The sequence below is a fragment of the Bombyx mandarina genome, chromosome 17, assembly GCF_030267445.1.
Source record: "Bombyx mandarina strain Sakado chromosome 17, ASM3026744v2".
Classification (NCBI taxonomy): domain Eukaryota; kingdom Metazoa; phylum Arthropoda; class Insecta; order Lepidoptera; family Bombycidae; genus Bombyx; species Bombyx mandarina.
Genome location: NC_143223.1, coordinates 10450427 through 10461144, shown reverse-complemented (window position 1 = coordinate 10461144; position 10718 = coordinate 10450427). Strand labels below are relative to the sequence as shown.

Genomic DNA, 10718 nt, shown 5'->3' with positions numbered 1-10718 from the left:
GGTAGTTATAACAAAACATCCGTAAAAGCCACTGTAGATTTATATATTAGTATAGATGACAGTCCAGTTTCTAATTTTAGGGATTCTCGTTAAAGATTAAATTATATTGAAGATACCTAAGATTATACAATCGCACCGCCCGCCACCGGAATAGATTTCATCCATACTACCTAGAACCACTGCCTTCATCGACTGCGTTTTCAGAAAACTTGTCTGCCACGTACCAACCGGCTTTGGAATGAGCTCTTCCCTGTAGTGTTTCGCAGGCACTATGACATGTCCTTCAAATTAGACTTACGGAGAGCAGCGGTAGGCAACGGCTTGGCTACGCTCCTGGCATTGCAGACGTGCATGAGCGACGGTAACCACTCACCATCAGGTGGAATGTATGCTGGTTTGCCTAGAAGGCCAATAAAAAAAAGACCTAAATAAACAGAGAAATAAAAAATAAAAATCCATTTATCGCATAGTCAGTGAACAAGCTCATCAGTATCAAAATACTGGAGTTCATAAATATATATTTCACCCTGCTACTTAAATTTGAAAACTCGATTGTTTAACATCTGTTGCATCCTTCAAAACTTTTACACGGAAAATGGCAGGATGGTAATGCATCCTCGCGTAAATTCACAAGTAAATTGGTGCTAGGAGGTCTTGTGGGCCCGCATGGTCCACCACCTTACCTATTTTTGCCGTGAAGCTGAAATGCATTTTGGTTTGAAGGATGGGGTAGCCGTTGCTATAAAACTGAGCCTCAAAACTAAAGGTCCATGGCAGTATCCGTAATTGTTGATTTTGGGCTCGAGGCTAAGTAGTTGTTAGCACCACTCATCTAAGCATTAAAACCTCTAGTTCCGTTTCTGCTTGTTTAAGTTCCCTTTTTTTTCTGATTCCAATCTACGAATCGGGATTAAAATAATATTTTCGAGGGGTGAAAGACATTTAGCTTTGTAATTAAAGGTCCGTTTTATCTGGTATTAGTATCAACAATTCGATGTTTTTAATTGAACTTCAATTATGTTAACCACATTCAAATGGCTGAGAAATGTTGTTTTATCACGATATTTTTTCCAAATTGTAATCTTTAATTGACTGCTGTAAAGTTGCAATAATGTCGCTTAAAAACTTGCCTTTCACTAGTCGTTTTCATTCATCATCAGTATACGGCAAGAGTTCGAATATATAAAATCATAAATTATAGTGTTATTTTGATTACCAGCACTACTGACAAAACAACAATGGGACACAATTTTTGAAAGTGATGAATAACAGCACCCATCTTTTAATGGGTGGTTTTATACTGTAGGGACACTTCATATCATGTAGAAAATTACATTGAATAGAAATCAGAATTATAAATATGCAGCTATTTATTGCATATGCAATATTATGCACTTAAAAAAATCCATAGAACACAACACAATAACTATACAATACTAGTACTTAAATTATTTAAAAATAAAGGTGTAGTTAATATCAGTTTACTACACAGTGTTTTTAAATATTATGTTAAGCCAGAATCTGTTAGCCAAATCATCAAAATATGCAATGGTATTTAATTTGTAAACATGGTTGACAGGCAGACTTAGATGTCAAATGAATGAAATAGTTCACTCTACTTGATATTGCAATTAACATTCTTGTTTTGTTTGTCTTCGTATTTTGCATTTGTATTTTACTATTAACATTGACCAGCACTGTCAGTGACTATTATTACATCAATATTACTAAGATATCAAAATGCTGTTAATCACTTTATTTTACTAAAATTGTATCCTACATATAACACAAATAGTTACATGCAATCATACAATTGCCTAAAATTGTCAGGATTTTTTACAATCAACATTGATTATTTATAACTATAATGTGATAGTTTATAAATACTTAACTCGGCACAATATTTCATATAGTAACACTATAATTTTCACAAATTAATGTGGCAGAATACTTTGAGATATAATTGGGAATCTTATAGGCTGTGAATTTGCCATGGCCATTGGCTGACTAGTGCTGGATATAGTTATTTGTTGAGTTGATGTTTGGTGAACAAGCTGTTGAGCCGATGGTACTAGTTGTTGAGACTGTTGAGCAGCAAGTTGCTGAGCAGACTGTTGTGCCACCATTTGTTGCGCAGATTGTTGTGCTGCTGCTGCCAATTGTTGGGCTGATTGTTGTGCTGCAGCTGCTAAATGCTGTGCTGACTGTTGTGCTGCAAGATGTTGAGCATTCTGTTGGGCTGCAAGATGTTGAGCATTCTGTTGTGCTGCAAGATGTTGAGCATTCTGTTGGGCTGCCAAATGTTGTGCAGACTGTTGTGCTACCAAATGTTGAGCTGATTGTTGAGCAGCTAGATGTTGAACTGACTGTTGTGCAGCAAGATGTTGAGCGGACTGTTGCGCCAGATGCTGTGCAGAATGCTGTGCTGCCAAATGTTGTACAGATTGTTGGGTTGCATATTGTGGAGCTTGGTGTTGTGGAGCTAGTTGAGACTGTAACGCAGACTGTTGTACGAGTTGTTGAACTGCTGTTTGAGATGCATTGCTCATTAACTGCTGAGCAGGTTGTGCTATAGTCAGTTGTGCTGGTACAGCTACTACTGTTTGTCCGCCTCCCATCAATGTTCCTGAATCACTAACTTGCATCAACTGCTGAGCTCCTGCACTAGTAACAATGAGGGCTCCAGAATTGCCCATAAGTTGTTGAGTTGTGCTTACAGTGAGTATTTGTGGTGCAGGAGTCAACAATTGTGCTCTTGATGCTGCTGGGGCCAAAGTTAGATTCGGTGTTGCTGCTGCAGGAACTAGAGTAGGCAATGCACCAGCAAGACTGACAACTGGTGTTACACTTACAGTAGCCAATGAAACTGGAGCTGATGTTCCATGTCGAGATGTAATAACACAAGGCTGATCGGTTCTCACAGAAGCAGTTTGTTCCAAAAGAAATTCATTCATTGAAGTCAGTTGCAAATTCTTTTCTGATAGATCTGTAATTTTTTTTAGTAAAACACTTATGTTATCATGCAATAATTTCACTTTATGATCTAGACATTCGCAATTAGGGCAAATATTTGCAGGAGTCAGAACTTGATTTTCAATTCCAGTATCTTCATATGTGATTCGTCTAAATTTTGCTCCTGGAGGTGAATCATTATCTCTAAGGGTTGTAGAGAGAGGAATGCGAAACTGTGGTTGAGTTATATTATGAATTGTTACTACTTCATTACAAGCTTCGTTGCTGATCAAATCAGACGGGTGTTTGTATTTACAATCTTTATTAGAACAAGATCCATGTATATAAGCCTGACAAACCGCGACATTTCGTGAATCTCTGGGGAAAATTCCTGTATGATAAAAATTTTCTTCATCTTCTACGGTGCTGTGTAAGAACTTGCAGTTTGTTCTATAGCAACCTTTGTTTTGATAGTCGTGGCAGAAACGAAACAATTCTTTCAGTAAGGTTCTCGGTGGTTTTTCGTGAATAAATTTACAATTCTCGCGAGCACAGCTACCACGAATATAATCTTTACAGAATCTGCTAGCAAGAATAACTTTATCGTTGTCGTCATTCATGATGCCGTCCATATTCAGAAGATTTATCATTTTTAAAACATATCCTCTACTATAAACCAAAATCAGCCCCTAGAGCATTTTTCACGTATTGATATCCACTCATTATTATTGTTGTTTCTGTACTCATCAAATCCAAAAAATTCAAGATGATGAGGACGAATGAAGACTGACCTACACAGTTTTTTTATTCATTATTTATTAACTATAAATTCTGCTAAATTGTCTAAAATCACAAGTGAAAACAAAGCGTGAGAATAAATTATTATTTTTAATCTATGAATAGCTCAACCAATTTTTTTTTTCATTATGGCAACAGGCAATTGATTTACTATATTACTGTAATTGCAAGTGCCAAGGTGATAAAAAATACCTCTACCCTCCATAATAAAAAGGCAATTATTAAAGAAAAATTTGTAGTTGTTAGCCTTATGAAGACTCCGATACAAAAAAGACATTTGTTATACGTGACACGACGGGCCTGTACGGGACACGAGGATTGTAAAAGGGAAGAATTTATTTTGCAATGTAATGCCCATTTAAGTATTCTTAGTTACTTGTTGATCGAAGTTAACTACCTAATACATATCTAAAAGAGCAAAAATAGTAGGACTATAAAATTTTTAATTATACGTACATTATACAACAATTTAATCTTAATGTTTAAAAAATCCATAACTTCAAAACTACAAGATCTATGACTATAAGCTTAAAAAGTGTTATTGTTAAATTCCTTCTATTCGGCATACCCATAGACCTATATAGTAGGGACACGACATGTTGTTCTATACGTACAATTGCTTATATAAATAGCACCCATTTTGAAGGCACATACATAAACATATATCTATCTCGTTCTTACTCAGCACTTTAACTCGCAGGAAAACAATATAACAATATTTCAGTGCGTACATAAAATGAAACATGAATATACGTAAATATCTTTATGTTTAGCGCGCCAAATGTCATTGTCACGTCAGTTCGGCCGTCTGTTTTGGGTTGTACATTATTTATTGACTTTGATATCGATTTAATATGATTGATTATATAAAATTTCATAATTTATCATGCTTAAAACATACAAAAATAATAATTAAAACGTATTTTATAGGATCTCAAGAAAGTCGATGCCCTAAAACTATTATCTATATGTATTTAAATTCATTATGGAGCCCTCATCCGAAAAATCCATTTTTCGGTCGGAATCTATTGTTCATGACACTAATCATAAATACCACTTTAAAATATGTCATCAAAACATATTTAGACATTCTGTTTAGATATTTCGGGAAAAAGGCTACCGACAAAATCTCTTCGGAACTATTTAAATAAAATAGTTTTATTCCGCAGTGAGTAAAACACTATTGTAAATTTGTTAAATATTTAATAATTAAGTGATTTTAGAGAGGAAGTCACAAGGAATGACGTTTGTAATTAACGAATAAATGTTCTGTAGGTGTTTTTTTTACCACGCGGTCCCTTGATAAGTTTAAAATTTGAATCACTCTCAAGCGAAAGTGATTCAAATGGTGCGGCGCGGCGCACCTTCCTTGGGGTGCGCTGCGGTAGTATGTTACGGACTTTAGAGTCAGCAAAACAATTAAAATAGATTGTTATAGTCTAAGAAAAACACGTACTCAAAATACGATAACATTTAGCATGCTAGAAATGGGCTGATGGCTTTGAACTACGCCATATCTTTATGTTTTGCGACAAACGACAACTTTATAAAATCAGTGTAGCAACTTTTAAAAATCATCATATCGTTTACTTGGCAAATTCGAAGGACGAACTTGTCTTAGATTTCACCCATCTAAATCATATCATATTTGCACATAACAATATACCTATTTACTTCCCATTAAAGTATAAATTCTACAAATAAATAATACTCAACAATATTTAAAATAAAATGAGCCAAGAACGTTTATCGATAAAACCTGATAACATTGAAATCTTTTGGACAGCACTAAAGCCGCCATGTTTTGTGGCCAGATGACGTCACAGTGGCACGAAATTTTGGTTGACGTTTCATTTCCATAGGTTTCCTACTTCATTGGGCATACCCCGTTAGTCCACTTCCACTTCCACTACACACGGGTCACTCTGTGTAGTACAGTATCCATAGATAAGGACTTTTTGGCGGGAACGCGAGGAGTAAAGTTGTGCGATTTTATTTTATTTTGTCTATTTAGTGCTTCTTCGGGTTTAAATGTGTAATAACGGTGGTTTATTAACTGCTTAATATCTGTGAAAGTGCACAATTGTGGGAAAATGAAAAAAAGGCACTGGACGTAACTTCTCGGGATCTTCCAAAAAGTCCACTGTTGGACGGTTAAATTTGATCGGACTGGGTTCTGTAGGTGATGAGGGGCTATTTAAAAAACACTCTGCTTCATGATTAATATAATTATATTCCAAATACTTTGAACACTGTTACACAATTTTAATATTTTATTTTTATAAAACTCTTAGATGTTGCTCTGACCGTGTCTAGATAAGAAGTCATTGTCTTCGCTAACGGGAAGACAATTATTTGATTTAAGCATTTAAAATAATTCCAATATTCGAAATCTGTAATCCTGCATGTGACAAGTGTTGCCGGTCATTACTTTTATATTCAAACTCCAACATCCACTGAAATAATCTAGTAAATAACCACCATTTTACTGAGATTATATATTTCATCCCATATCATCTTATCTTGTTTTATTTAATTTCATCCCAGTTGATTAATGTCCCAAGTTAATTATTTTCATTTCATTTCATTTCACTCCATTTTTCATAAAATTAAGAAATATATTAAAATAAGACACGACTTAAAGGTCTTAGCTACCAGGTCATAAAATCCCTTATAAAAAAAGTATCCATAGATAGATACTTCGGAGTAAACTAAAAAAGCTCTCAAATAAATAATACAAATTGCTGGCTACCTACATACTAGACCCGTCGGCCATAAATTTGCGATTAAGAATACATAAATTGGCATAAATATGATGAACACATAGATATAAAATGTATACAAAGCTTTGAATTATTAATTACTCATGGCCAAAATAACATAGTTTTAGTTCTTGTCTGTTTGTCGAAATCATGTAAGTGAAATATTTATGCACATCTTTTTCACCAATGTATGTTTAAAGTAAGTTTAAGAAAAGTTTCGATATTTTCTTAGGTAAACAAAATCCAGAACTCTCAACTTCAAGATGTTCAAGCATCAACTTTCGTCTCGTAACGTTCACTCGTATCAAACAACAGTAGTACCACGAAGCAATCAACAAATCCTGTCGGCTGCTGAACAAAGAGCTAAGTTTCCATGGGCTGATGATATAAACCCACCAGTGTATCAGGCCGGCACTGATAGTTCAATATCAGAAAACGCATATCAAGTTTGTATTCTTTATAATGTTAAATCTCTCTTTTAAACTTTCAGTGGCAATCAGTTTTCTTGAGATTTCTAACCAACTTTGGATTATAAATTTGCCAAAAGCATAAATGTGATAACACTAATTATTGACCTGTCATCAGAATATTAAGTAGCAGATATTAGCACAACAAGCATACCTTAAAGCATGTATCGGTAGATCAAAGATAAAGGAACCCAATAATAAATGCGAATTTATTTCATTGCTACACATTACAGACTTCTTGATAAATTATAACAGCAGTAAAATATTTATCTTTCAGTTACCACAGTACTATGTTGGTGGAAGGAATGATGATCCTCCATCCCCTGTATACCAATCCCCTTATGGAGGAGGAACATGGCGGAGTTACAGTAAAGCACAAAAAGTTCATATGCAAGACACATATTGTTTCCCACAGTGCTCTTCAGCATTTTCATTGCCATTGTACAATCCTGAACCCAATGTTCCACCTTTGAGTAGGTCACCAGTACCTCCAATACCATCAGTAAGCCCTGAGGTTCCTATCATTGGAGCTTGTGGAGGTCATTGTCCTGGCTTTGAATATGTTTGTTATTATATTCTGCAGGTAAGTTTCAGTTTAATTGAAATATTATTTGAAGAGGCCTGCTAAAAATATCATGTTACAATTTTTTAAACCCCACGCAACATAACAGTTATGTAATAGACCTGTAATTAAGAATAAAGAGACTTAATACTTGAGTCGTCTATTATCAAAGGTGGCAATCTGTGCATTTAGACAAAAAAATGTTATTGATATGTCAATACAGATTGATTTCAATATAATAATCGTCTCCTTCAAAGAATACGGTTCAAAACCTGCATTAAATAAAGGTTAATACTTAACCTGTTATTTATCTAAGATGTCGTTCAGAAGAGTTTTGTGACTGCCAATGGAATACAAAGTCAATAATTCGTTTTTCTGATTTACCAATAATTGTCCAAATGTCACATTGCCGGCTTTGATAATAGTCGACTCACTTGCCCTTTTGGAATTTGGTATAGATTACAAAGTAAATAAGTGACAGGTCCTTATAAGGTGATAATCTGTCTGAGTATTAGTCAAAAGTTCTTGGAGTGTTGCCTTTGCCTCAACCTTTGCTCTAATTTCTTTAATATGCATGTGTATTATCCAATTTTTTTTATCATATCCTCTATTCTTCTATAATAGCTATTTGAAGCATCGGTGCAAGAGCATAGGCATTCTGCACTTTAGTTCCCATGCATGGTGTGATAGATATTATAAAGGAACTGAGATTGATGAAATGTCTGAATAAAGAAAGTCACATTATTTTTTATGGGTTCTCATAACTACTTAACATACCATGTACCTATTTATTTAACCATGGACCGTAGGGACTCTGAACTCAGGAGGATCAGACTCGTGTAGTAAAATAAATGTAGAAAAATAAATTTTCCATATTTTTAGGGACCAGTTCAAATTGCTTGAGTATTCCATTTCTCTTTGCTGCTGTAAAATTCTTTTTTATGTTCTTATATATTTTCTAATATTTTCAGGTGATATTTGTAGTTGGTATATTGACTGGTATTTCATTGTGTATTGCTGGTATTGTATTAAGACGAACAAACAGAAATGGAGATTTGGGAGTTTTAGTTTATATTGGTGAGTGATTTAAATTTTATAAATCTGTTTTCTATTGACTATAATAATAAATTAAGACATCCAATCGTATGCTTCGTAATGAAAAAAAAAATCCTCTAACTTATTAAGGTGGTCAGTACATGGTGATAATATCATATTACCAAGTGGCTTTCAAATGTATCCACCTCTAATTCTAAACAATAAATATGTAACTTATAGCCATAAATGCTAATATCTATTATATTATATAATAGGTAATGGTAAATATGTTACATCAAAAAGTTGTTCTCTTACAGGATGCCTCTCATCGTGTGTTTGCTGTGTATTACTAGGCGTACAGTGTTGCGTGCGTCGTGAAATTAAGCAGCGAAAATTCCGTGCAAATGTGCATATTCCAATGCAGGCGATTAGAGTATGTCATGCATTCTGACTTGTTTCTGAACATTGAACCTTTCTTTAATTTTATAGGAGTATATTTTTTTGCAGGAACCTCCACCAGTGTGTTCTTTATTGACTTCTTCTCAACCTCATAGCCAAATTTATAGGTAACTAAAATTCGTTCCCTGTAAGTTTTAGTACATTAATAATATTGAATACCATTCTTATTTACCTTTTCTGCTTCAAGAATAGTTTACTGTATAATTAACGTGACCATACGTCCCGCTTGGAGCGGGATTGTCCCGCTTTCAGGCTGTCCGTCCCGCTGTCCCCAACGAGAACAAAAATGTCCCGCTTTCATTTATCTGTTGTGCATGTGTTTATTAGAAACTTACCGAATACTTACTTATCCCAAATCCTTATTGTAATCCTAAAGTAACTCTAATTTTGCTGTAGAAAAGTAGTTTTTTGTTGCGATATTATTTATAAATAATATTTTAACGGCAAGTTTGTGTAAGAATTAAGATGTCAGTGAGGGTAAGATACCATAATAAATTATGTCAATTACTTTTTTAAACCATATTTTTTACTTTGCACTTAAATATTACATCTTACCCCGACATACCTACCCTAGTATTTATTTATATACGAAATTCCGTAGGCGTCCCGCTTTGACACGAAAAAAAATGGTCACTTTATGTATAATGGACTATAACAGGGTTACAGAATCCGTGACACTTATTTATGGGCATGGTGAATAATATATTTGAAGATTTAATAAAGATACAATGAAATTGATAAAGATATTTGTTATTAAATACAGTTTTCAATAAATAAAAAATAGAATAATAATGCAAGGAAATAACTGCAGAATTATTCTTTTACGAAGTCAGATATGTAGGTTATATGGCCTGCCAGTTGATATGATATTATTGGCCATGAAATATAGCCTCGACAGCTCCGAAGTCCGAACTTATATTATTAATGCGGTCAATGGTTTTTTTCCTACCTATTGTAGTAAGGTCAGTTGCAGAGAAACTATCAATTATAGATTAGGGGTATAAAAGCGTAAGGGTTCAGCTCAAATTTAAAATGCAAAGACATATTTGTCTTAACTTTCTCCATAAACCATTTCGAAGTTTGATTTGTTTTGATTAGTGATTTTTTTATATATTCATACATCAGAATCATGTCAAAAAAATTATATAATACAGTAGAAGTTCATAATTAACGTTTAATCTAGGCGTATTTGCTTTTATACTTTTGTTTGTTTATTTGACTCAAGTTTCAATAGACAATAGTTATTCAGTGTTAGGTAACTTTAATGTTTGAAAACAGAAAAAAGTGAAGAAATGGTAAACTCTAATTTTAAAATTATTAATTTAACATTTTTTACAAATTTCAGGCCAACAGCGAACATATGTCCGGATGAAGACATTACCGGTGTCCCGTGGTGGCGTCGTAATAATGAGACTGATTAATTTTAAGTTTAAGCTTTTGTATTTAAAAATCTATATTGCATTGAATATATTAATGAACTATATAATTTTGTAAAATTAAATATTATATGGGACTCAGTTTTTGCATTTTTGCTGACTACGACGCTGTTTCAGGTATTTATAGTACAATACAAAATACGCGAATCATAAAACTAAAAATGATAGGTTTTTTTTTATTGCTTAGATGGGTGGACAAGCTCACAGTTCACCTGGTGTTAAGTGGTTACTGAAGCCCATAGACTTC

The 10718-nt window shown here is 33.9% G+C and overlaps 2 protein-coding genes across 2 annotated transcripts; one reads left to right on the top strand and one right to left on the bottom strand.

The window, feature by feature from the left end:
• Positions 1–1352: 1352 nt before the first annotated feature.
• Positions 1353–4315, bottom strand: LOC114240659 (uncharacterized). The gene has a single exon (XM_028171288.2). It carries the CDS (start codon positions 3600–3602, stop codon positions 1935–1937), a length of 1668 nt encoding a protein of 555 aa, XP_028027089.2. The 5' UTR covers positions 3603–4315; the 3' UTR covers positions 1353–1934.
• Positions 4316–6434: 2119 nt separating this feature from the next.
• LOC114240715 (uncharacterized) lies at positions 6435–10552 on the top strand. Its single transcript, XM_028171368.2, has 7 exons — positions 6435–6664; positions 6745–6958; positions 7257–7562; positions 8513–8618; positions 8894–9009; positions 9084–9142; positions 10381–10552. The coding sequence occupies exons 2-7, from the start codon at positions 6776–6778 to the stop codon at positions 10454–10456; spliced, it is 846 nt and encodes a 281-aa protein (XP_028027169.2). The 5' UTR covers positions 6435–6664; positions 6745–6775; the 3' UTR covers positions 10457–10552.
• The last annotated feature ends 166 nt before the right edge of the window (positions 10553–10718 follow it).

Coding starts and splice junctions, on each gene's coding strand:
- LOC114240659 (XM_028171288.2), bottom strand. CDS start 3,602: ATGATAAATCTTCTGAATATGGACGGCATCATGAATGACGACAACGAT.
- LOC114240715 (XM_028171368.2), top strand. CDS start 6,776: ATGTTCAAGCATCAACTTTCGTCTCGTAACGTTCACTCGTATCAAACA. Junction 7,563..8,512: donor TTTGTTATTATATTCTGCAG/GTAAGTTTCAGT, acceptor TAATATTTTCAG/GTGATATTTGTAGTTGGTAT. Junction 8,619..8,893: donor GGGAGTTTTAGTTTATATTG/GTGAGTGATTTA, acceptor GTTCTCTTACAG/GATGCCTCTCATCGTGTGTT.